This window comes from Gobio gobio (genome assembly GCF_949357685.1).
Source record: "Gobio gobio genome assembly, chromosome: 16".
NCBI lineage: Eukaryota > Metazoa > Chordata > Actinopteri > Cypriniformes > Gobionidae > Gobio > Gobio gobio.
Genome location: NC_137109.1, coordinates 29,099,129 through 29,126,736, shown reverse-complemented (window position 1 = coordinate 29,126,736; position 27,608 = coordinate 29,099,129). Strand labels below are relative to the sequence as shown.

At 38.3% G+C, this 27,608-nt stretch overlaps 1 protein-coding gene across 1 annotated transcript in view; it reads left to right on the top strand.

Annotated features, from left to right (window-relative positions):
• Window positions 1-27,236, top strand: part of gpc4 (glypican 4) — a 49,143-nt gene extending 21,907 nt beyond the window's left edge. Inside the window, exons 2-9 of the mRNA XM_079839405.1 lie at window positions 12,992-13,150; window positions 19,779-20,176; window positions 21,435-21,600; window positions 22,419-22,549; window positions 22,702-22,848; window positions 22,944-23,068; window positions 24,275-24,447; window positions 24,563-27,236. Of these exons, the coding sequence (XP_079695531.1) occupies window positions 12,992-13,150; window positions 19,779-20,176; window positions 21,435-21,600; window positions 22,419-22,549; window positions 22,702-22,848; window positions 22,944-23,068; window positions 24,275-24,447; window positions 24,563-24,777 (1,514 nt within the window). The 3' untranslated portion in view covers window positions 24,778-27,236. The remainder of the gene's footprint in view (window positions 1-12,991; window positions 13,151-19,778; window positions 20,177-21,434; window positions 21,601-22,418; window positions 22,550-22,701; window positions 22,849-22,943; window positions 23,069-24,274; window positions 24,448-24,562) is intronic.
• Window positions 27,237-27,608: the final 372 nt, after the last annotated feature.

The following is a 27,608-nucleotide window of genomic DNA, read 5'->3' as shown; positions in this document are numbered from 1 at the left end:
ATTAACAGCATCCACAGAACACGCATGAGCACATTGGCCTGTTCGTGGAAAATAGGATTTTCTTTGCTGTTTTGAAATGAATTTGATCTCCTATGTAGACAAACTCTAAGGTTCGTCAAGCTCATTTATGGAAACTTAATGGAAAAAGTGGGTCATTCTAAATGCATCATGTTTATGTCAGAACTATCAGTGTATTAACATGGCCGCTCGCCTTTATGCATTGTTTATCCAATGCTTTAATTCAGGGGTTCATGAGGGAACAGAAAGAGGTTTGTGAATTGATGAAAATCTAATAATTAATTATATCGAATGTAAATTTAAAATAAATAAATGGGGCTGCAGGATAGTATAGCTTGGTGCGATTTATCAAATCAAAGGCTGCATAACTATATAGTCTGAGACGCTGCATGTTCCAGAGTGATCGGTATATAACAAACAAACTTTACAAAATCAGCCTTGTGGTTGGTGTAAAACGTTGTCCATTTTGAAAATCACTTGGGTCATATTACCTATACACTCTGTCGAATAGGGCACTCGTTTGATTTTCCACTGCAGTTTAGTACCGCATTAAAGTGGGTGGGATTATAGACTGATTGTTATAGTTGCGCCGCCACCTTGTCTACTGACCGCGATACAGCCATTTCTTTTTTCAAGTCGCGTGCGACGGTCGTTTAAAAAAAGTTGTGTGAACAAATGAAACTGCGGTGGCTGTTTCTGATTGTTTAAATCTAGCGGGTTTGGTGTGTTGTGTTGCAAATCTAATGACGCTGGTAGTGACGATTCTCTCTGACCAATCATTACTATGCAGTGGAAAAGCGCTATAACTAATGTTTCTGTTAACGGATGAAGATCCTCCTTTATGCCCCTTGTGCCAGAGTCTACTATCACTGAAGCATATTTTGATGGACTTTGATAGATTGAACTCTGTTAGAATTATTTATTTTGATTCTCATGAAAATATTTTTTATGAAGACCAGATATAGTTTTAGAATTTTTATCTAAGATAAATTTTAAAACATATTTTAATAATTAAAAAAAAAATCTTTTTTTTGCCTTTAATAGCTGGGGTAGCTGGCATGGCATTAAATATAAACAAACAATGTTCCAGAGTGAATCATGCGGTGCGTTTCATTATTATAATTATCAAATATTATTATTTACTACAGTAATATATTTCTGTCTTTTATTTTTAAAACATTAACACGCTACTACTACTACTACTACTACTACTACTACTACTACTACTACTACTACTAATAATAATAATAATAATAATAATAATTATCATTATCATCATCACCTCAGAGAGCCTGGAGCATTGGATTGGGTCAAATTATTGCAATATTAGGGTTGGGTACGAACTCAGTACTTTTAAGGGCACCGACCGAATTACGTCCACTTTAAATCAATCGGTACCAAATTTCGGTACCTGAGAACGCATCTGGTGATTTATAGACTAATGTCTGTGAATATTAATCCGCAAAAAGACTTTTTAAATACGAATCCTGCGTGTCTCTGTGCGAATGAATGCCCTATATGCGCGGTTTACATCACACACACACACACACACACACACATACACACACACACACACACACACACACACACACTCGTGCGCGCGTGACGGTCACATGTTTCCATCTCTGCCGTCTCATATGAGGACATGAACGCACGAACGTCATCTCCAGAGCCACTGAATGAGCATTTTACCGTTTCATTTGAAAAAAACTACCGTTGTGTCATAAACACACAGAAACTCAAAGATCTTCATGGCAACCTGACAAATATATTACTGTTGTACAGTAGAATTTAGATACGTCTCAATTAGGCTTGGCACTAAATAGTCAATAAATAAATTAATCGCTCAATAAAAAAAATTAGCTCGATAATTTTTTCGGCCGCAATAATTTCCATTTGCATGCTTGTTTGTTTTCCTCGTCTCTCTCTCTCTCTGACTGCGTGCGCACCGCGTCCGTTTGGGGAGCTGTTTATACTCGACGCGCAGACTGGGTGTTTTGTGCTAAAAAGGCACATAAGTTCCTGTAGAGATAGCAATACATATTCTCCTTTTTTTGCCAAATAAATGAAAAGCATGTCATCAATGTCTTCTCTCTTGCTGTATCAAAATCTCACCTAGCTTTCCTCAGAGATGGTCCCAATAATGTGCTTAAAGTCAAGTCAAATTCAGTTTGTGCATGATTACATGATATAACAATTTTTTTAACACTGTATCCTAAATTGTGGATAATTAAGCTAAATATCATATGCTGAAGTTAATTTCTGGAGTGTTAACGATTAAAAGAAAAAACAACAACAAGAACCATACAGAACCAAAAACCGTGATACGAACCGTGGGTTTTGTGAACCGTGCCACCCCTAATATGCACCTAAAACACAATCATCCATTGCAGTTTTCATCCATTTTATTTATTATTTTTGGTATTTATTCAAGTTAGGGCTGAACGATACATCGAATTTTCATCGTCATCGCGATATGAACTCGCGCGATGAACACATCGCAACAGACAGCCTGACACGATGAATAAGGGAAAACAGTTTACATGCGCCAATCTGAGTAACATATTCTGAATACTTGGATTACTTCCACATTGAGTTGCGTTTTATAAGTGTAGGAATGCGGCCATCAAATCCTGCTTATGAAACATATATTATAAAATATTTAGCTAACGTCTAACGCCATCGGCTCTTGGGCTGGTAAATCAGCACATAGGAGAATGTAAAGTTGCACGTCAATAAGCAGGGAGCACCGGCGGTGGTCGGCCAAAACACTTTTTTTTTGTTTTTTGTATGTGAAGCTGTTTTACGTGAATAGTATGACACGAGTGAAACACAAACCTTTATTTACAAAATAAATAATAGGTTCGCAATTAAATGTTACATCACAGCCATGGAAACATGGATTCATGCCGAACGAGAGAGGAAGCTTTGTTTGGTGAGCCAAATTTAAGTTTGCTTGCGTTTTGCGATCTGGTCAAACGATTTTCCACGAATTTCACAATAGGTTTACTCCATTTTATTCTACTGGACATGGAATCTCTTATTTATTTTCCCAAATCCTCATTTACGTCTCTCACAGGGGATTAAACGTTTCTTCCTTGTTTGATTTATTTAGGAGTAGGCTATATTCGCATCATTTACTGTGGTAAAATAGAAAACGGAGTAGGACAGATACTATTTACTTCAAACTTTACTTTATTTAACACAGTTTGTGCTTGCTATAGACTTGGTCAGGTTTTTGTGTAGCCTATAGCGTATTTCATACACGTCGGAGATTTTTAGTTTCGCTTTCTCTCACAGCGCATAATCAAACAAAGCCTACGTTCTTGACCCTGCGGAAGATAATTTCGTTCTTCACATTTTACTACAAGTAGCCTATCAGTTTTGGAACATCAGGAGAAAACAAGAAGATATTAGAAAACGATGCTTCTGCTTTCAGCGCAAGGGATAAGGCATAAGACGCACGTCTGTGGGGAAATATAAACATTTTTTTTCTTTAACTAATATTAAACTTATATTTATATTTCGATTATTTACAGATATTTATTTAAATTTTTTACAGGCTGTAGTATGTTTTTTCACTGACGGAAGTAAGCCTACTAAAATAAACACGCATGTTTGAGCCTTATATTTTTTATTTTCAAAATGTAGGCTATTTAATTGAGGTATATATAGCCTACACCTCAATCTCAATTAAATAGCCTACATTTTGAAAATAAAAAATATAAACGAATAATATATTTAACGAATATATAGCCTAACGAATTTACATATATAGCTAATATAGGCTATATAAAAAAAATATAGGCGTGCGTGCGTGTGTAGCCGCCACCCCAACCACCGCGCCACTGCACAGTTACACTGCAGTGTTATATTTCGTTCTCCCTTCTCTTTCTTTAATATGAAATGCTTTTTGAATTTCCAAGATAGAAACGCTTTCTTGCCCTGGCTCTGCTGTTCTGGCTCCATCTCTTCCTCTAGCTCCCGCTGCTCCTCTCCGACTCCATTGTGACTGATCACGCAAACCGTGCATTTTTTTTGTTTTCATTTTGGGGCTTCTGAGAAATGCATCGAGTTGCCTTAATTTATTTGGAGAGTAAATAAACTCATGAAACAGAGAAGTATCGTTAATGTTATCCATTGATTTCAACAATGTAACTGTATTTTAAATATCAACTATTTAAATTGCAACTGTAACGGAATACAGTTACTCATAATTCTGAATACGTAATGCCGGTAGGCTACATGTATTCCGTTACTGCCCAACACTGAACACGACCTTAAAGCACTAAGACATGGGAACAGTATGGCTAACATTCACATTTGAATATTTATCGCAAGTCATATCGTCATCGCAATATTAAACAATGTTATCGCACATCGCAGCTTTTCCTCATATCGTGCAGCCCTAATTCAAGTGCATTTTATTGTTAACAGACTGAGAGTCCATTGCTTTTATTGTTTTTGGTTGTTTTGTTCATTTATTGTGGATATTTAAAATGTTTTCCGTTTTCAGTGTTAAATAGCCTTTAGAAATAAAAGTTTATTGAACTTTGAAAAGGTGTACCTGCATTATTATGCCATTATCATTATTTTATATGAAAATGGTCTCAGAACGACAATATTATCGTTTATTGCAATAATTTCTTGGCCAATTTATCGTCCAGCAAAATTTGTTATCTTGACAGGCCTAGTCGCAATGTAATAATAATACTAACACTAATGTAATAATAATAAATATATAAAATAAAAAATAATATGGTTGTTTTTATGAATTAAATTAAGTACCTAGTAGCTTACTATTTACTAGTAAATATTACAGTATACAAACATCTCAGACAATGGCAGACAGCGACCGGGGCAGCTCCGGCATAATGTAAATAACACTTACAGGTTCTTTACAGTTATTGATGTAAACATCCCAAAAGTACAGAAAAAAGGTACCGTTGGGTACTGGTACCGAATTTCAGGTACTGGTTCAAATGTGAATAGGGTACCCAACCCTATGAAATATTAACTTTATCTCAGGGGGTACTTTAAGTAAAGATTTTACAACTAAGGGGTTTGGCCGACAAACATTTTTTTAGGTGCCCTTGCTCCAGTTTATCTCTGTTAGCTAATCATAACAGGAATTTACCATTTTACGGTTTCCTGAACAGCATTTCATCAGCAAACATAGCCTTGCACCAAATGCACAACATTGGCTTAAATTGGCCTGGTCTTAAAACGCCAACAAACATAGCAATGTTTTATCATGCCACAGTGTTTGCGGGAATCATTCCAGGGAATCAGCCTATGAATAGCTTACTTATAGTAGCATTTGGCTACATTTGAGTTTTTCCGAAAATAATGATACACTTCAGCTACAATACAGGAACAATAGCAAAAACGTAGTGTAATTTTGAGGGTTAGTGAAAGTGAAATATGACTGTTTATGATGCCACACAAAAAGAAACCTTGACTAACATTATAAGTGCACTAAAATGCACAAATAATGTAGAATGTGTTAAGAATGCATCATATATAGTCTGACACTAAGCAAGTAAAAGGTGGTTACAAGATGAAGGTTACAGGACAATATAGCCTACGTGTAAGCGTTAAGTGCCTCCTTACCAAGGCCTGTTTTTCTCAGTGCTTCACTTCAAGTGCCATAAAATGACCCATTTCATATCATCCACCATTTTGTTTAGTGATCGTGTGCACCGGCCAGCTCTGCTGTCATTTCCATTTAGCCATCCTATACATTTATTGCAAGTCTCTGAAAGGCATCATTGTGTTGGCAATAGTGTTGTAAACTTGTCATGGCAGTGTTTGAGAGATGCTGGATTGGATTTGGAGAGAAAGAGAAAGTAATTCCCCTCTTTATTACCGCCATATGAGCAGTTGCTCTCTAATAATGGGTTCCTGTTACAGTTTTCCTGTTTGAATACGCTCCCATTGCGGTGGGAACCGCACAATGAAAACCTGAGGAGTTGTATCTTTACCTTCTGTACAACTCTATTAATAGAGAGCGCCAGCTGTTTCCTCGTGGACAAGACGCCAGTTGTGGTCTCTCAAACTTGTGGAATGAACCAAAGTATTTCGACTTTTGAATTAAATAACAATTTTGTGCTAAAGGTGACTATTAAGTCTGGGCGATTTAAAAAATCTGATTTGAGCTTTATATTTATGAATTTTAGGGGTCACTTTAATATGTAAAATGCCTCTCAGGCCCTTCTGTAAAAATAGTTTGATGCTAACAAGTTGTTGAGTATTGAAATGGGTCGTTTGAGTTTACGGTCTCATTTTGGCTATTAAAATTTAAGTAAAAAAAACTTCCAAAAGTCATGATGATATCCAATGACATCCACAATGTTGCTTTAATTTTATATTGTCAACGAAATCATTGCAAATGTATTGTGAATATTCAATATCCCTATAGTGATTTAACAAGAGTGCCTTTAAAAATATAAATGTACATTATTTTCTGGATTCTTGTAAAGCATTCTAACTCAAAGTGTTGTGTGCTTCAGAAGTGTTGCAAGATGTCTGTCTTGTTGATATCAAGGCCCTTGTCCATTCAGGCTATTAGACAGAACTGAGAGATGGTCGATTGTCAGGAGTCATTGTGAGAGCTCTCCTTCCTCCACCCTGTATTCATGAGTCTGTAAATGAAGGATGGACAGTCCAAAGATAGCCTCGGGCCACACAGAGAGAGGAGGGCTGAGATCTGTCTTCATGCAGATGGTGTGAAGGCAGGAGAGTGCATGAGCAGGGACACGTCTGAACGTGCAAGGCACATTTTGGAGGAGACAACCCTATAATAGAAAGGCTATGATTTAGAAATCAAATATTTAACTTTTATCTGTCTGAAATGCCTGTGCTTAATTTCGCTCTGCCTTTTATCTCGATAAACCACTCTCATCTCAAAGGTAATAGCAATGCACAAACGTCTTATGCCAAAAGGGAGGGAGTGTACTCATTAAATGCTCATTCCACAAAGGTTTCAAGCAATACTCATTTGGAGCATTTCCCCTCAAGGGTTGATGTTTTATCTGAAAGATGTGGTTATCTCTCATGAAAACTAGCCAAAACAACACACGTGATTTAGATGGGTCGGGCCGTCTTGAACCCCATGCCGCAACAGGAAAAAAGCTTCTTGTCAAATAGTAGTTCCCTCCTTCTGTGGTAATTGCAGCTTGTGTTAGTGTAAAGATGGCTCTGGTGTTGGGATGTTGGGGGATGTTGCTTTTTAGTCAACTCTCACAGTAGCGTGTGAATCATGTCGTCACATCCATTTTGAATTTCTCTAATCATTGAGAGTGAACTTTTTTTTGCGCCTTAGAAGAAAAAAAAAAGAGAGAATTTATTTTAGTTTTTGTTTTTAAAGATTTAATTCAGCTTGCCTTGATCCCCTTAACGTTCAAGTTTTTTTTGTGGGCAATTTCAAGATTTAAATGTGAAAATCTTCCATTGACTAGCATTGTTCATGTTAACTAATCAAAATATTACTGACAGTAATGATATCTTTTAAAATGTTTACATATTTTATTGTGATTGTTTTTTTTTCTTCTTGCATGTATTTGCACACTGAATTATCTATTTTAACAGTTGACCTGAGGTTAGGACAGTTGTTATTGAACTAAAAATATTTTTTTTTAAATCGCATTTGGTCATTTTAATAAACAATATTGGAAAAACGTAAACAAAACAAAAAATGTTTGCCTTGTCAACTAACTGAAATGTGTTTTAAACTGAAGCACTGCAATTACTAAAAATAAATATAAATAAGTTAAATAAAAATAAATGAAAGCTATATAGAAATATTACAAAAGCAGATTTCAAAATCACTTAAACTTTGTATAGTGTAAAAATAATACTAAAATAACTCTGGAGTAGGCTTTTTCCCCCATAAACAAAGCTGTGAGGGATCTATAATCCACTTTATTGTCTTGGGTTCCTATGTCTTGTATAATTTTCACAAGACAATTTCTGGGGGGAGGGTTAAAAAATTATTTCATCGCTCAGCCTTGTTTTAATTCATGGAAATTAAATACGGTGTCTATTCTATGGCCATTTTTCAAAGACAATTCAGTATGCAAATAAACGCATGAAAGAAGACCAATTGCAGTTAAGCATGCTAATATTCAAACACATCATGCTCTGTTATATTTTGAATGGCAAACATCAACAATGTGTATAGCTGCATTTATACAGTGTTGTTTTTTTGGTAGAAATTTGTAGAATTTGGTTTCTCTCAAATAAATTGAATGTATTTCATTGTGTTCTATTGGGGAAAAGGGTAGCTTGGAAATGGCTTTTGAAGAGTTTATTTTTCAAATAAGAAGCTGAATGAGGATTCTCCATGGCTCATATCCACCTGAAATGATGGCTGTACATAAAAGCGATGGTGTTGATGACACTCGTGCTGGCATGTGGAAGTTGCCGCATGTGTCTTATTAGGCAGACAAGAGAAGCCCATTACTCTGTTTCTTTTGGCAATGGCATGTTGATGTGGTGGCCAGAGCGATTTATAGTGCCGGGCGGCCTGAAATAATCCCCCGGAGAATTTATGACTTCTGACTCAGTGGGTCCGGCCTGTGATGGAGTGTGTATATGTGTGTGCGTAATATGTGTGGGTGGTGGGTCTGCTGGTCAAACCCCTAGCTGGGTCACAGTGCATGGCCTCTCTCAGAGGAGTGGCTGTTAACCTTTAACCCTGGTGGTTAAGCCTGCTGGCTAGCAGCGAGGGGTTATGGAGGCAGAAGTCTGTCTGGGGCTGAAGGCCCATCATGGCCTAGGAAGAAGGAGAGAGCGGAATGGGGGGTGTCAGGACTAATCTGGGTTTTGTCCACAGGGCAATTTCCATCCCCTCATTCGTCAGCAAAACAGAATGTTCTTGGGCCTCCAGAACAGCAACAGGAAGTGACTTATTGGAGACAGCAATAACAAATCCCTTTTTCAGATTTATAGTCAGGTGGTTTACTCTTAAGGATCACATATGAATGGAAATGGATCTTTTTTCTGTCAAAAAGTTTGGCCTCGTGTTAAAGAAACATGAAATCGTAAAAGCCTCCCTTTATGTATGTGTGACAGATTTCTGGCCAGATTAGCTTTTGCAGGCATATTGCCTTGGCCTCTTAAAAGATAGAAGTATTGATTATAAACCTATTAAATAAAGCATGCAAATACTGTGCCACTTTCTAAATTTTGTTTGATTGGGCCAATATGTCTTTTTAGTGTTGCAAAAATTACAGAAATGTTATGTTTTATAGTACATATAAACTGAAGAATGCTGTATTTTCATTATTATTATTATTATTATTATTATTATTATTATTATTATTATTATTAATAATTATTTTAGAGTAAGAGTAGCTTAAAAAACTTTACTAAAATCACCCTTTTCCCTTCGTTGATTTGTTTTGATTAGTTAATGGGCTGTATTGAAATGGTCAAAGGTTCAGAATTGTTTTCCCTATTCAGTAATTTGCAAGACCTTTAAATTTGGTTCCATTTTCAATGTTTTTACTAGAATATTTGCTTTGCTTTTTCAGGTTAGGTACTCTCTCTCCAAATGCCCGTATACAAAGAGCTGTCTGTTGGGCTGAGATATGATGTACAGGTCTTGTATGTACCTGATGCCAAGTGTGTGAAAGTGAGTGAGTGATTTGGATGGGGTCCCAGTGGAATTGAGGGGTACAGCTGGTCTGGGGCCTCAGCAGGGTGAAGGTGCTGCTCTTTCTCAGCTTTATAGACTAGTTGTTTTGTATGACTCTTTATATGTATGTGTGAAGCCGGAACTGTTTGTATTTTTCGCAAAGATGCTTAAATGCAGAATTGATTTAATAAATTGGTACTGACACCCCAGTCAATACCAGTCTTATCATGAACACTGATATTTGTTCAAATCAATCCATTGACATGCACATTAATACACAGTGTTGCTCGTTCCTGCTCCGCCTGTGTAAAACAAGTCCTGGCAGTGGCCGGTGACAATTCCTCTTGGATATTTTGCGAGATGGTGATTATTTGTAAGCTCTCAACAGCTCCTCGCTTTTCACCCACGCCAATGTGTTCAGCAGATGCTACGATATGAGTCGTGGCACAGATATTGTTGTGCACATGACAGAATGCACATGGCGCGTCACAGACACTGAGCAGCGTGCAGCAAGTTTGTCAACCCTAGAGGTGTCATCATAACTTGGGAGTATGTCTGCTTTTTGAAATTTAGTGGATTTCCCCCTACTTTTTGGCAAAATCGAACAATTTTGCTATTATTTTATTAAAACTGTCTACATAATGTTGCAGCTTTGAAATTGGTTGCATTAGATTGATCAATCAATTGAACGGTAAATCCTAATAGGGCTTGCACCCATTCACCTGTTTTTCACTAAATCATTCACAACTATTGAGTGAGCATTGTTACTAATTAATATTCATGAGACATGCTAAGGTTTATAATCTTTTCAGATTGTTCTTGTACCCTGATCATCCCTCGCAGGAACATGATGGCTTTCAAAATCGCCTGAATTTTGCTGAATAAAAATGAAATGCATGAATGTATATGCACATTGAGGAATGTCCTGAGAGCAGGGGTCTCTCATCAGTGTGCAGTATGCAATCCAGAGTGGCCAGTCTTGCTGAACAGCAGCAGGGGTAGCCAAACCGCCGGTCGGAGTCCAGTCCACTGAAAGGACCCTTGTGTTCTCCTGAATTCCAACAACCACATTAAAAAAAGAAAGAAAAACAAAACATTATTGCAGCTGCGACTTCGCAGTCCGCCCTGCTCACACTCCCCATGTTAATGTGACGCCTTGTTTAATCCAACCGTTCGCTGTCCATCTGTGCGGTTCACTTGTCGACTGCAGTGCAGACTTTTTTCCCTCAGAGGTTCCCTCAGAACTACAGAAACTTGTGTCTGCAGGGTCTTGAATATTCAGTTTTTGCTTTTCATCTTGGATGCCTGTGGCTTGTCAGCTTACTTTGTACTGTATGCACATTGCTTTCGGTTCTGTCCTTTGTTTCGATTTGTATTATACAGGGAGTGCAGAATTATTAGGCACGTTGATTTTCTGATCATATTTTTTTTCCAGGCACATTTGACCAATTCCAAACCACAGTAATCCTAATAACTACTATTGATTTAGTATTTAATAATGTATAAGTGATATATAATTGTTCATGAAGGCTGGAAATGAAAATCACCTTATATTCAGGTGTGCATAATTATTAGGCATGTTTTCTTTTACAGATAAATTGAGCCAAAAAAGAGATTTAACTCAGACTGAAAAGTCAAAAAGTATTAAATGCCCATGAGTAGGATGCAATACTAATGCAATACTAGACATTGCAGTTAAGGCATGACCATTGGACAGTGAAATGCTTGTTGGGTCAGCAGGGTCAGACAAAAACATGTGGCGGAGAAAAGACACCTGTTAACTACAAAAGAATTAAGAATTAAGGTGAAGAATTAAGGGTAAAACCATCAGGAACCCTTTAGTCTCCAGCGCCACCATTTTCCAAAGCTGCAACCTACCTGGAGTCTCCAGAAGTGCAAGGTGTCAGGATCTCAGAGACTTGAGAGTGACTCTTGAAGGACCAGCACCACATCCTCTAGTACCACTGTTTGAAGAATTCATCTTCCAGAATCTGGCAGTACGTTTTGGGAGTTCATTTTAGTCCATCCTGAAGTCCGTTTTGCAGAGATGGACTAAAAATGAACTCCCAAAACATACTGCCAGATTCTGGAAGATGAATTCTTCAAACAGTGGTACTAGAGGATGTGGTGCTGGTCCTTCAAGAGTCATTCTCAACCTATCTGTCCATAAAGCCTATAAAAAAACCTTCTTCATGTATTTTACAACACTTCAGCTTGTGATTCTTATTTAGTGGGGGTCATTTTTTAGGATTCTTTACCTAACTGAAGTCTCTGAGATCCTGACACCTTGCACTTCTGGAGACTCCAGGTAGGTTGCAGCTTTGGAAAATGGTGGCGCTGGAGACTAAAGGGTTCCTGATGGTTTCACACTTAATTCTTCACCTTAATTCTTAATTCTTTTGCGGTTAATAGGTGTCTTTTCTCCGCCACATGTTTTTGTCAGATCCTGCTGACCCAACGAGCATTTCACTGTCCAATGGTCATGCCTTAACTGCAATGTCTAGTATTGCATTAGTATTGCATCCTTCTCATGGGCATTTATTACTTTTTGACTTTTCAGTCTGAGTTAAATCTCTTTTTTGGCTCAATTTATCTGTAAAAGAAAACATGCCTAATAATTATGCACACCTGAATATAAGGTGATTTTCATTTCCAGCCTTCATGAACAATTATATATCACTTATACATTATTAAATACTAAATCAATAGTAGTTATTAGGATTATTGTGGTTTGGAATTGGTCAAATGTGCCTGGAAAAAAATATGATCAGAAAATCAACGTGCCTAATAATTCTGCACTCCCTGTATTTGGTTTTAAGATTTCGGGTCACCAAATGTCTAGACAATTAATTTGATGAAGAATAAGTCAATAAGAGGACTTGCTCTAACTTTTGAGATTCAAGACTTTTATTGGAATTGTAAAATAGCTTTATGTTGTCAAAGCATTATATTGAATTATACACTAGGGTCCAAAACTACTGAAATTCCCTTTATTTTTCATTCACAAATTACATTATCTCAATGTTTGAAATGTAATCAAATAAAATACAAATTTAATTAAATAATTGAATAATAATAATGATAATAAAATATTACTTTAAAAGTGGAAACATTTGTTTTTATATGGTTTACACTTAAATTCTACTATAATAATAATAGTTGTTGTTGTTGTTGTTATTTTTATATAAATGTGAAAATAAAAACAATAGTTTGTTATACTATTAACACTTAAATACACTTTTATAAACTTCCGGCTCATGTTCTTGTCTCTCTGGTTGCCTTTTTGTCATGGCAGAATTTTACATTCCTTCTCTCTCTGTCTGTGTTTTTCAGGGGACCATCTGAAAGTGTGTCCTCAAGGTTTCTCCTGCTGTACTCTGGAGATGGAGGAGAAGTTAAGTCAGCAGAGCCGCACGGACCTGAAAGCCCCCGTTCATCAGCTCAGCTCCAATCTACAAAACACCTTCACCCAGAGACACCGTCACTTTGACCGTCAGTACAGCTCTTACCAACATTCACACATGCAAATCTAACCGCAAATCAGAATGTCATTTGTTTTAAAATGAGTTCTGCAATATTGTTGGTTCATCAGTTGTTGATCCCCTTCCATACACTGCTACAGTTAGTTTGACAGACACCCCCGGCTGCCAGACACACAGTCTATATGTTAATTTCTCCACCTGTCCCTCAACATCCCACAGTCATCTGCCACACACACACACGCACACACACACACGCACACACACGCACACACACACACACACACACACACTCTCTCTCTCTCTCTCAGCCTTGCAGACAGACCACACACACATGTAGAGGCCTGGCTTCCTCTCTGCAGTGCATGTGGCAGTGCATATCAGGCTGAGAGAGAGGGATCAGGTTTCCCCAGTGCAGGGCAGAGGGGTGCATGGGAACATGCATCGACACTGCTGACTCATTGAGGAGGGGAAAACCCCACAGACGCTCTGCTGGCTATCACACACACACACTCTTGCCTGCTTTATAAAGCATGTTTTATGTGTTCCCTTCATGCCGTAATGTGTGTGTCAAATGGGGAAAAGTGAGACAAACCGAAGGCCTGGTCTCTTGCATCCGGATCGGGTACATTTTAAGGGAAAACATCTGAAACGGTGAAATGCACCAGGACTATAACAGGCTGTGGCCTCTGAGAAGAAAATGGTGAGATGGTGTTTGCTTTGATGGCTAATAACTGGATAGTCAAAGAAGGATTAATGAAGTGCTTATGGCACATCTCCCTCCACTCATACATGATTCGTCACCCATCCGCTTTGAGCCACAGCTATTTCTAAATGAGACCCATGTTAACTCACATGTGGCCATCCAGCTTTACCAAAGCTCTGTTACTCTGGCAGAGCAGCCGAGCGGTTTTTAATGGACTCAACACAGTCAGTTTTCTGGCAAGTTCTGCAAGAACTGGGGTGTGTCATGATGTTCATGGTTGTTTGTAGCATACTATTGAATGATGTGTGACAACATCTGATGATAATGTTAGTGTTTGTATAGACTAGTGTTGTCACAATAGTAACATTTCAAAAGTCTATTAAATTTCATGCTTCTCTATTAATTACGACACCACAGCAACAGCAAATATACTATTGAACACTTATTTTATTTGAAAGTGTTTTAAAAAGTAAAAGTGGCATTGTTAATAATGATGTTCAGTTAATATAATAAAATAATAATTAATATAATCAATAATAATATAACTATTAATAATACAATAATATTATGATTATATATTATTATTACTATTATTAATAATAATATTTTATAAATGTATATAAATATATTTATTACTATTAGTGCATTCAATGGCAAATTTATTTTTGCTATGTATAAGTTATTTTATTTTATTTTGTTCTTGTTAATGTTTAATATTAGTAATACAAATAGACAAGACTTATAGGCATATTATACTGGTTCATTAGGCATTTATTAATATTTACATTAACTACATTTATTCATTCATAGCATCTTGGTTGTGAAGTAACATCTTTTAACATCCCTCTTGCGGAGGAAGGGAATAGAAGAGAGGTGATGTTTGCAGGGAACATTGATGGAAGTGAAAGGTGACCTGGTCGGCTCTCAAGATTGGCTGTTTGTGTGAATGTAAAAAGAAAGTGAGACTTCAGGGAGTGAATGGTAACAGGGATCGTGTGTATTGCAGCCAGATGTGAGCAGGAATGTGACGTGTCGGAATGCGGCAATGGCCAGATCCCGCCCGCCTCCTCTGCTCTTTTTCTCTGCTGCCTTTTGTCCCCGTTCTCTCCTTTTTTTCTCTGCCATAAGTCTGTTATGCCTTTCATTTCTCCTCCATCTCCAGGTTCTCAGGTCTTTTGAACTTTTACCGTGGGAATACGCTCTGAATCGGCAGTCTGCGTTAAATGTGCACTAGACCCTGGCATGTGACTTAATGAGCTAAACGGACTTAAAATACCAGTAGCTTTTATGCTTGCAAACAAAGACACTCTCAATGTGTTCTTTCATTGAAACGTAAGAATTTTCTTCACTATGGAAATGTCTAAGGTGTAAATGAGATGCTTGAGTCTCTTTGAGAGTTTAAAAGAGGCATTCATCGCGGAAAATGTGCATTTTACTTTTGTTTACGCACAAACAGACGTTTCCTCGGAGCTGGACAGGCCTACAGGATGCAGAGGTGAATGTATTTATAGTAGTTGGAGATGGTAATGAAGACTAAGTGGTTGCACACAACTTGTTCAGCAGGAAATACAGTAGAACATGTTCGCTATCAACATAGTGGCTAGATGTCATTAAGATGAAATGAATTTACGTGCACACACTCTTAAGTGAGTTTGGGTGGGTTGGAGGGGGGTAACCACTGGAAGCAGCCTCTGCTTTGAAAGCCTCGAGGATGGAGTCACGGGCAATTAAGTGCCCTACCAGAAATAGTTTTCCCTCTAGAGCTTGGTGTGTTTGTTCCTCCCCGTGTGTCCGGTCTGGGTCTAGGTGACCCTGTCTGGCGGAGCTGCGACTGCGCTGCAAGATTCAGGATTAACCCCCTACCAAATTCTCATCCTCGACACCTCTGCAGGGGGGTTTGAAATCCCACAAGGAAAGAAAGAAGCTGAGCAACTAATTGGCACAAATGGGGAACAATTACTGCCTGGGATAAAGAAGAGTTATCAAAGGGCGATGAGTAGAGGAGTAAGCTAGTGTGGAGGGTGGGACAGTGAATAAGTCTGGAATTTTCCCTCCTCTGGGATGTCTGAGGAACGTGTTTGGGCACTCAAGAGTTTTGGGGCCTATTTTGAGGCATTTGTTGAAATGTGAGTCTAAACTCCCCTTTTCCATTCCTCCTCATAGATATTGTAACATGGTTCTGTAGTTCTCCCAGCAAGCATCCTCCCGTAACCTTTCACACACATTTCTACACCAATGCAGAAAGGTTGTTTTAATGGAAAAATCAGAAGGGAGGTCCACAGCCCACTTGTTGGAAGAATCCCATGTATCATAAAGTCTCTTCTAATGACGAAGCAGGACGCCTGAGTAACGCTTACAACACTGGGTCCCAAAATCTCAACAGTTACATTGGGAAGGATGTAAAGAGGAAGAGGGGTGGGGGATGGTGGATGCTGAGTGACTTACTTTGCTTCATGCTCAACTGTTGATGGGTCAGTGACGACAGAATAAGAGTGTCCACGATAAAGAAAAATAAATGTCTTTTAAAAATCTAGCATTTAAAAAATGTGCTGTTTTCAGAAATGTAATCGTTCCATTCATGTTAGCTTGTATGTTTTCTTTTGTATGTTTTCTTTTCTTGAAAAATGGTATGACATGTTTAATTCAATGACTCTTAATGAATATGGTGTAATCACATTAAAAAAAGTAATTTTCAATGCACCTTGAATACATAGATTTTTTTTTTTTTCTTTCCAAATACAAGTTAATTTATCAATTGCCTTACTCTTTTGGAGACGTGCCTTTTTTTTCTTGACATTTTACAACCTAAACTAACCTTGTCCTCATAAAAAGGTCAAATTATCTGATTTTATGAGACCTACTGACCAGCAGTCATGAGGTTCTGCAAAGGTTTCGTTTCTTTAAGTTGGTTATACCACACGACTTTAGCTGACAAAAGGTTTTGGAATACTAATATTTTAACAACCGCTTCAGTGTTGCATTGTATGAATTGCATTTTTATTGTGTTTTTGAGATTCTGGCATCACCATTGACCCATATGTGGTTTAGCAATCATTTAAGTTTCTTGCATTTAGTTGGTGTATAATTACGGTCTCTAGTTGTGCTTTGATGCATAGGCACAAAAATGATCCAAAAACTACACAAATTTATTCCACTTGACGGTGCATTTCCTTGAAGTGTTTTTTTGACAAGTGGTTCATGTACATTTTTTCTTTAGCAATAGCATGCGTTGTTGTTTAAACCTGGAAAATATTCTTTGTCATCCGTTTCCCTCCTCGTCCCCGACTTTAAACTTGTGACAGCTCTGGCATTCCTCTGGATCTAGAAGAAGGCGGGTGCGCTGGCCCTTAAGGTTTAATCTCTGTCAATGGAGCGTGGAGCTGGGTGCCTTCTATCTCTCTCCCTGTGTGGGGCCAGGGGCCGAGGGCCACTCGTGGGAGGGGAGCTAAATGCGAGGGCTGCGGTGTTTCCGGTATCCGTGGTTACACAGCAGGATGGGGGCATTTAGAAAAGCCCTTGAATACATTTGCATTCCCCTGTCCGTCTCTCACATGAACACACACCTCTTATAATTCAGCTGACTTTGTGTTAGCTCGAAGTGGAATTGACAGCAGCACAGTACGTTTTGTTTGTTTATAAACCAGAGGTGTCTTGTTTGTGTCGATGAAGCCCATGGGTAGTGAAAGACGGTTTACGAGAACCCCATATGACGCTTTCAGATTCATGGCCACTTAACACTTCAAAGTCTCGCTATTATGCGCAGGGCATCTGTGCTGTGGGCCGGCAGGCTTTTAGCGAGAAGAGAAAGGTGATACAAAGGCAAAAAAACAAATGGAGCGCTTTGCGGGGCGAGCGTGTGTGAGCGCGGGAAGAGAGGTGAAGCATTTCTTTGGAATTCTCATTTTGTTCAGATTAAAAAAGTAGGGTTTGCCGGCCGGGAGAGAGAGTTTCATGGGAGAGAAGGGCTGGATTATTTGGGGAGGCTGGGAGGGAAGGGGGGGCCTGACATTCCACAGGATGAAGTAGGGCATTGTTCCCCGTCTCCAATGAAGAGAGCCTTCTGAAGCCACTGATGAACTGAAAGCAGGAGAGAGTCAGCGAGAGTGAGGGGTTTCAGGGGGGTACAGGTCCGTTTTCGGGGAGGGGGGTCGGCATTATTCAGTAATCCTATTGAAAACCCTTCTGAAGGATGGAGCGGGAGCGGTGCGAAGAGAAAGAAAAGCGAATGGAATGTGACAACAGGAAAATGCCATTGATAGCAGTCAGCCTCAGCCAGCTTGATGGGCGAGACGTTACCTATTGGAACCACGAGCTGCCCTTCATCCTTTCTGCGCTCTCAGCTCTTTCTCCTTAACAAAAAAGTTATTTTCCTGGAACATAGTGAGTGAAAACCTTGCATTGGGTCAAATGGAATATGCATTAATCTGTTTAGATAATAAGTGTATGTTTTTCTGGCCTCCCTGGCAGTTCTGGTAGGTTTTCCAGTCAGTGAGAGCGAGTTAGGCAGAGGGCTCTGCGGAGCACTAAATCGCTGTCTCGCGAGTGTAATTTTAATGACAAAGTCATGGACAGCTTGCCAGCTGAAGTTCCAAAGTTAATAACAATTCATCTCATACGTGTTGAAGTTGACAGTCTGTGTGTTTTTTCTAAAGTGAAATCTTTCTGCTTACACACTTCCATGTTACCATGTTATCTGTTCTATTCATGTTCAGGGCCAGTAAGTGTACATTCCTTTAAAGATGATATGTTGAGATCTAATTTCTTATTTTGGATCCTATTTCCTATGCAAGAACACTTTAAAGATGAGGGCTTGCCAAAAATACTCATTTTCAAAAGTTTCTTAATGTACAACTAATGAATGTTAAAAGCAGTAGGTCTCTCAAAAATGGAAATTGCCATAATTTACCCCCTGCCATGTTGTTCCAAATGGAATTCTTAATGAATCTTTATTGAGATCTTTTCTGACAGTTTATAGTGGCCACATCTGTCAAGTTTAAAAAAGGCAGAAAAAAATCACGATGAAAGAACTATAAATGTAGCCTGAATGACTTTGCCAGTATTCCAGATCTTCTGGAGATATACAATAACTTGTGATAAACTGACTGGTTGAACTTCATCTATCATTATTGGTTTTTGAGCATCTCATAACCAAACATCATGATGTCAAACCTGCACCATATTTTATTTGAGCTGCAGTGGAGATTAACAGTGAAAAATGACTGTTAATCTATTCCTCCTATAAATCTATCAAATGGCTTCAGATAATGTATGAATGTAGTGCACAAGTTGTATGGCCTACTTTTTGCTGCTTTTTAGTGTTTTTATTTGTTATTTTTGGAGTTTGACAGCCTGTGGTGATTCTTGGAAAAAAATTGTTTCTTGGAACAAAATAACAGCATATGAGTTTGGAACAACGTGATAGTAACTAACCATTGTGATGAAGTACACTTCAGCGTACTTTTAAAAAAGAGACAGAAATATATTATATAGGAATATTTTCAGACACTTAAAGATGTTGCTGTTATTTACAATTAAATGAAAATGTTGTTTTCACACAAGTTTATATTACATACAATTAGTTGATCTTTCAAGTTCATATACGTACATCTTTATATGTAATGTCATAATCACTTCTAGTGTGCTGTCAAATCTATTGGCAAGAGTTTATAGTAAGCTAAAATTACAAATATCTTTAAGTACATATATACAGTACTGTATGCTGTATACAGTACAAGTGCACATTCAATACAATTAAGCATATGGATATTATGAAGAGATTTCTGGGAATGCATCCAATTTTCTTGTCCCACAGATCTTATCAGAACATTCACAGCAGCAGGCATCGCATAATAGGGGTTACGCTTGCACAACCTTCATCAAGTTTGACGCTTTTATAACTAACCACCTCTTGATGTCGTTCTTTCTTTCTTCTCAGAGTTCTTCAGAGAGCTGTTGAACAATGCAGAGAAATCTCTCAATGACATGTTCGTGCGGACCTACGGCTTGATGTACGTGAAGAACGCCGAGCTCTTTGAGAAATTCTTCCGTGATCTACGCCTCTACTACAGCCACGGGAGCGGCGCTGTCAACCTGGACGACATGCTAGCGGACTTCTGGACGGAGCTTCTGGAGCGCATGTTCCGACTGGTCAATGTACAGTATGAGTTCGGCGACTCGTACATGGAGTGCGTCAGCAGGCACATGGAGCAGCTCAAACCCTTTGGTGACGTTCCACGCAAGCTCCGGCTGCAGTTGACCCGTTCCTTCATTGCAGTCCGCACGTTCACCCGCGGCCTGGCGCTCATGCCTGAGGTGGTGGGCAAAGTCTCCACGGTGAGAAGCATGCGTTTGGGTTGCCCCCGGTACTGAATCTATGCTGCTGTTGATAAATACTTGGCACCACAGCAAAAGTAGTGATATTTCACCAGAGTTTGTGGTCTGATTTATAAACCAGTGACTCCAATGAGCAGTTCTTGTAGTGAATTAAGAACATACAACATGACTAGTTGGTTTGATTTATAATGAAATGACCAAGTCAGTTATTTTAGTGAATTAAAAACATGCAGCGCAATCAGTGTAGCCCGATTCATTAAATCGATGACTCTTATGAAGTGTTATTTTAGCAATATTTATATTCTCTATGTCTTGAATTAGCTTTTTGTTTAATTTTTTGGGGGTAATTTTATGTGCTTTGTCATTGTTATTAGTTTTTCATATTACTATTTAGGTTTAATATTAAATTTCCAATTTTATTTTATTTATTCCCAGTTAGTAATTCTAGTACTACAGTTTTAAAATGTTGCCCTGACATCTGTTTTTCATCTAATTTTCATCTATTAACCATCTAATGAATCGATTTAATCATTTTATTTTAGCTTTATTTGAATTAACTAATTTGTTTTATTTATTTACTTTTTGTATTAGTTAATGATAACCCTGCTTATGAACATGGTTCATGAATGAGTCATTTATGAAAAAAAAATTTTTAATGTAAAATTCAAAAAGATCAATTTAAAGTTTCAGTTTTAATCTTTTTAGACTGGCCTGATTAAGTTACAGCATTAGAAAAGAGAATGTTTTTTTTTATGTAACCAAAATAATGTATGCAAAACTGACACCTCAGTGAATTAGAATCAAATCAAACTGAATCTTTATTAATACCCAGGGCAGGCCTAGCGTTGACTTTGGTTAGCATGGCGAGTCGTGACTTGTGTTTATTAAGCGAGTCAGAGCTCAGGGACAACGGAGATCGAAAGGACAGGTTTTCTTTAGGGTTTATCAGTATGTGAAGGTGGACACCTGGATGGACCCATCAGGGCTTATCGCCCAGCATTAAAAGATCAGAGGCCAAGGCTTCTCAGCGTGTGAAGTGAGTTAGCAGAGGCAATTGAAACTCCAATGACAAATTGAGCAAACGCAAGTTCAGCAGTGACCTTATAAAAGGTGGCAGGGTCACTAATGCTCTCTGTTCAGTGTTTTATCAGCAGCATCAGGCATATAAATTAGGTTATAGACTCATTAACCTTTTCCTCTGGTGTCTGTTTTGCTGACTTCGCTCAATAACTATCTTCTTGTTCGCCCTCTCTCTCAGGTAAGCGCGTCTCCGAGCTGTGTGCGTGCAGCTATGAAGATGTTATACTGCCCGTACTGTACCGGCCAGGTGGCGCTGAAGCCCTGCATGAACTACTGTCTCAACGTCATGCGAGGCTGCCTGGCCAATCAGGCCGATCTGGACACAGAGTGGAATAACTTCCTGGGTAAGAGACTGTTAAATGACTCAAGTCATTGATTTATTACTGAACCATTACTAGGTGTAATGGAACCAGATTTCCACACTAAGCACAGGAGTGCAATAAGCACAGAATAAAAATGAACAGGTCACATTGAAATGGTTTCCTCTTGTTCACTTGCTCTAAGGCCAAAACAATTCACATGAACCCTTCGTTTGAAACAAGGATTGAAACTGACTTGAATTAGGAGTGAACGCCGGGGAGCTGCTCTGTTTTTATCCTTGCATGTGTTTCATGAAGTGTTTTGGGCCTCATGTGGCTCTGAAGGCCGTGTGGTCCCAGGTCCTGTCACACATTCTCATGCGCTCTCGCAAACTGTTCCTGGCTTGCGGGACTGGCTTTGCTCACTTTGCCTGTCAGCTTTTGGGGGAACCTTAAGTGGGCCGCCTTGTTCAGACCTCTGTCTGTTTAACAAGCTGTTCATGCTACAGACTTCAGTTCCTTATGGGCTTATCCTGGACTGATGGCTGTATGCTGCCCTCTAGTGGTGGAAATAACTTGCAACGTAATTGTTTGGCCATGGGTATTTGAAAATGGGGTATTGCAATTTGTAACACTTTATTTTAAGGTGACATAGTTACATGCATGTAGTTGTACTTACTATAGTAATAACAGTAAATACAAGTAACTAACCTTGACCAAAACTCTATAGTAAGTACATGTAGTTAATTAATATTACTCATTACTTATTTGCAAGTACAATGTACCTATGTCACCTAAAAATAAAGTGTAACTGATTGTTTTGTGGGTTTTCGTCTCATGAATGCATTTATTTTCCCTTTTAGATGCCATGTTGGGTCTCGCTGAGAGGCTAGAGGGACCCTTTAACTTTGAGTCTGTCATGGACCCCATAGACGTCAAGATTTCAGATGCCATCATGAACATGCAGGAGAACAGCATGCAGGTCTCGCAGAAGGTGTGGTTTTTAATTTATTTTCAAAAAGACATTTTGACATGTAAATCGCAATTTTACTTGATAACTGCTATATTCTGTCTCTCTCTCTCTCTCTCTCTCTCTCTCTTTGTATTTATTTATTTATTTTATATTTCGTTTTTTTTGTTTTTCAGGTGTTTCAGGGTTGCGGGCAGCCCAAACTCAACATGGCTTCCCGCGCCCGACGCTCTCCTAAAGACTCAGGCTTCCCTGGACGTTTCCGACCCTACAGCCCTGATGCCAGACCCACCACTGCCGCTGGCACCAGCCTGGACCGACTGGTAAGGATAAGAGTCTCCCTTATTACCACCCATACAGACACTTTCTTTAAAAACATGTTGATTAAATCTACCACATCAAACAATTTGTTTCCTAGTTGACGGATGTCAAAAAGAAACTGAAGCACGCCAAAAAGTTCTGGTCCACCCTGCCGGACACGGTGTGTGTTGGAGACCGGATTGCCAACGGTGATGATTGCTGGAATGGTACAGCCAAAAGCAGGTGGGTCAATGAGATGCTCTTTTTTTTTCTTTCTTTTTTAGTCGAGATCTGTGAATAAATACATTTAAAAAACACTTTAAAATGCAAGGGTTAGTGTCTAATGATTAATTGTTACTTTACTTAATAACTCAACTTTTAAATAAAAAAAAATTGCAATGAAAAATCTACTTTTAAAACATTTTTTGAAAATAACACTATATGGTATTCATTTTCACTTGTTAAACCACATGACATTTTTTTGAAGTTGAAACATTTCTTAAAAATAGTAAAAAAAAGAAAAGAAAAAGTTTTTGATCTCAATTTATATTACGGCAAAAACAATGGGATTTATTTTTCATTCACCAATCAATTTTTAGGTTTCAGGCTTTTTTTAAAACAAACTTTGTTTAAAGATGATTCTGAACTATGTTATGAAAGATATAACGAAATGCATCGATATACCATTTTACTTAATGAAATATGTGGGGAAAATGGCCATACTTGGATTTTCCCATTCAATACAATTTATCTATACACTGCATCTAATTTGCATATTAATGTGTATGAAAAAAGAAGTGTAATAATTGGCAACATTTTCATAATAATATCTAATATTGATATGTAATTTCATTCCCTATTCACTTGTTGTCTCCAAAATGCCTGATAAACATGATTTAAGTCCCTGTGTCCTCTACAGTGGACATTTATGAAATCAATGCCCTGTTTTGTAACAGAAAGTCATATTTTGATTAGAAACTGAAATGTTGATTTATAACAAACAATTTGAAAAATAATCCGATTTAAATTATAATTAAAAAATATTATCATATTTCCATAAGATTGCTAAACATTAATGTCAGCCATTTTTAAAGACCAAGAAGAAGTTGTTGTCCTGGTGAAACCTCCAAACATTTGGTATCTCTGCAAAGCCCCGAATGTGCTCTTTAAAGGACATCCAGACATGTGACATATATGATGTCAGAGAAATTCACTAAAATATCATGTCCACTACAGTGGACAAAAGTCTATTCCTGGGTCCCAGGAGGATATGAACTAACATGAATGCAAAGAGAACATTTCTAAGACCTTAGCATGTGTTTTAAACTCGATTTTTTTTTTAAAAGCCACTCTAATTGGTGATTGATCCAGATTCCTTCATTTCTTTCCTCACTTAAACTGCAACATTTGGCGGCCCACTCAACTTTTCCTTCTTTTCCTAACGTGCAGGTACGAATCTGTCGTCATGGGCAACGGCTTAGCCAATCAGGTGTCCAATCCTGATGTGGAAGTTGACATCACCAAACCAGACATGGTGATTCGGCGGCAAATAGCAGTGTTAAAGGAAATGACCAGCTGGCTTAAGGCTGCTTACACTGGCACGGACATCTCATTTGTCAATGGTATGAGGCATCTGCTTCTGCACACTTTGTTTGAGTAACAATGGTTGTGGTTACATTTATTTGAACTTCAGTATGCCCTGTTTTTAATGTTTATCTGTTTTTCCTGGTTCTTCAGAGGATGACGGCAGTGGAGAGGAAAGCGGAAGTGGCTGTGACTCGCCCCCTTGTGACGACATGTACTTCCCCACCACAGAGCCTGTTAAACCTGTCATCTTCAAAACTAAAGGTGGAAACCAGCCCTCTAGTGGTACACGGTTGGCACCCTGCAGTCTGGCAATGGCAGTGCTCCTGCTCGCCCTGCTTGCCCTGCTCACCCGTCACACAAGATAAGACCGGCCAAGAAAGGAAGAGGATGTGTGTTTGTAGGAATTTGAACAAGAGAGCAGAAAACTGCCATAGGACATTAAAGACACTGCTTTCAGGATCTCCGTCTGCCTGCAATCGAGGGAAGACACTCAAGTTATTAATATTCAAATAACTTCCCTTCAGTGTAATTTTTTTTTTTTGTGTTTATAAGAACGGACTTCATGTATGTACAGATATACGTTTCCACTCAGCAATTCACGTCAGCTGGGTTTTATTCCTCCATGTCTGTAGAGTCCAGAATCATCAACTCCTCATAGTGATATCTTCGGTTATGGTTTAAATAAGTGCTGGTGTTTGTTTGAAAGTAGGTCAGACTGAGTGTGTGTTTGGGTGGATGGTGTGTACGATTGGCTGTATATTTCATCCAAGTGCTTTTTCTAAAGGTAAACAATTAATCAACCCATATAACACACGTATGATTTAAGCAAATCTGTATGAAGTACTCATTAGACTGACATTTTAATCCATTTTGAGTGTGTGTGTGTGTGTGTGTGTTGGTGTGCATGGAGGCTTCGGTTAGCTGCAGATCATACATGTTCCCTGGATGTTATTGAGGTTGATAAACTTAACAATGCCTTAAATAGTTCATAAATGGGCCCTTTATTAGGGCTGTGATCGACAATAATATATACAACGCTGCCTTATGAATGAAATCAAAACTGCAGGATCCCAGACATGCAGTTATTCTGAAAAAAGGAGGGTTTTTTTTCTTTTTTTCTGTATTTGTTTCCAAACAACTGTCACAAACAACCCACCCCCTCCTCATCGTCCCAAATACTTTCAGCGGTATAATATATAACTTGAGAATATAGTCTTCAGCAATACCTTAATAGTGTGATATGAAGAAGGAGCTTTGGTTGGGTAAGGTCTGTGTGAAAGATGATCATGCAGAGACATGATGCAGACTGCGTGGCCTGAGTAAAGTTGTTTTTACTGGATGTTAAGTTATGAACTTACAGGAGGACTAGCTGGACACGAGCGTATGCTGAAGATGGCTTAAGACTGAGCTGTCTGGATGAATTTTACACAGGGTTTTATGTAGAGGTGCTTATCTGGCTAGAAGTGTATTGTAAGGTATAAAACTATAATATAGGCACTGCACAGTGACAGCCGGTGCTGATTTGAGAGGTTGGGTGGCCTCTCTTGGTTATTATTCCTGATTTGATATCCATAGAAGTCGGTACGGTATTTTAAAACCATTCCTCATATAGAGCAATAGACTGTATGCGTGTGGTACGATCCAACACCAGTTGATTGTTTTTTTTTGTTTTTTGCGAGTTCCCATTCAGATGTCTGACAAGTGCTTGTTGGTTGGTTTAAAAGAAAAGTGTTTTTTTTCTCTCTGGAAAAAAACCTATCTTCCCTCGCTCTTGTACAGTAAGTTATTTAACCACGTGTCTCTTTGAAAGGCATTCACAAGCGTAGCTTTTCTAGGTATCTTAATTTCAGTATTCAAAATATTTATGTCTGTAGATGAATGCATTCTAATGATTTCACACTTTGATGGTTTTATATTGGCTTCAAATTTCATAATACATAATATTTAGATTTTGTAAACCGAGCTACCGTAAGCATTCGTTTTGTCGTTATAGTTTTATGTAAGGGCGGGGATTGTGAAAATTGTACAAGCTGATGCAAGGACAGGGCTGGCCATCGGTCCTTGATCGTTCCTGATGTCACATGCACTTTTAATTGGCATTCAGATACCTCACAGCAAGAGAGTTTTAAATGATGCTTTTAATCATATCTGCAGCATGCATATTTGATTTTCAACTTTTTACGTTCGTTTTTATTCATTCATTTGGAGATTTTTTCAGTATGTATGGATGAATGGCCAGTCCTCAGACATGAAAAGAATCTTGTCAGGGTTTCAGGAGCCTGAAATGAGCAAATAACTCTACAGCAGTAAGGCGCCGCACCTCAGATTGGATATGTATTTTTTCTAGGCTGATGTGCTGCCATGAATAGGAAGCAATATGTGCTTTCTATTCTTCCCTATGACCCAAAGCTTCCCACTGTCAAATGTTAAGATGGCTCTGATGTAAAGACCAGGAAAGGAAGTGCTTAGTATGACGAGCTACTCCGAGTCAGTGTGAAGATGACATGAACTCTTGAATGAACCTCTGCGCAATGTCATCTTTAGTTTGAATAATGAACTTCAGGTGGACGGATTGCTGGGCTTGCAGCCCTGTACATCAATGGAGTCATCTGTGACGAGGAGTGAGAGAGACTGAAGAAAGAAAAGGAAAACTATGTAAATAATGAGCAGTCGTTTTAGTGGTCTCTGAGAGATGTTCATCAGATTTTACCCATTCAGAGTATGTGCTTAATATGGGCAAAACCAAGAGATAGATGCTAAAAATGTAAGAGAAAAGTTATTAAACATTTCTTAGTCTTGTTGAAATAAAGACTGCAGATATTTAAATGTGTCATGTGTCATTTCTGCTCTGTTGCCAGTATGCTGAATGGCATGATTGCTTTGGAAATCTCTTTGAGGGACCCATTAATGAAACAAAGGGAGACTTAAAACAATCATGAACATTGATTAATAAAAGCCATTAACTAAGCTGAAGTGTTAAATCTCCCTTTAGTCTTTGTGTGTGTTTAAATTGAAATGTTTAATTGAATTAAACTGTTAAGATAAGATGAAGACTGCTAGATGTAAATATAAGGCTATCCATTTCCTTATCTGCATTAGCATATCAAAAATAACCATCCCTTAAAGGGTTAGTTCACCCAAAAATGAAAATTCTGTCATTAATTACTTACCCTCATGTCGTTCGACACCCGTAAGA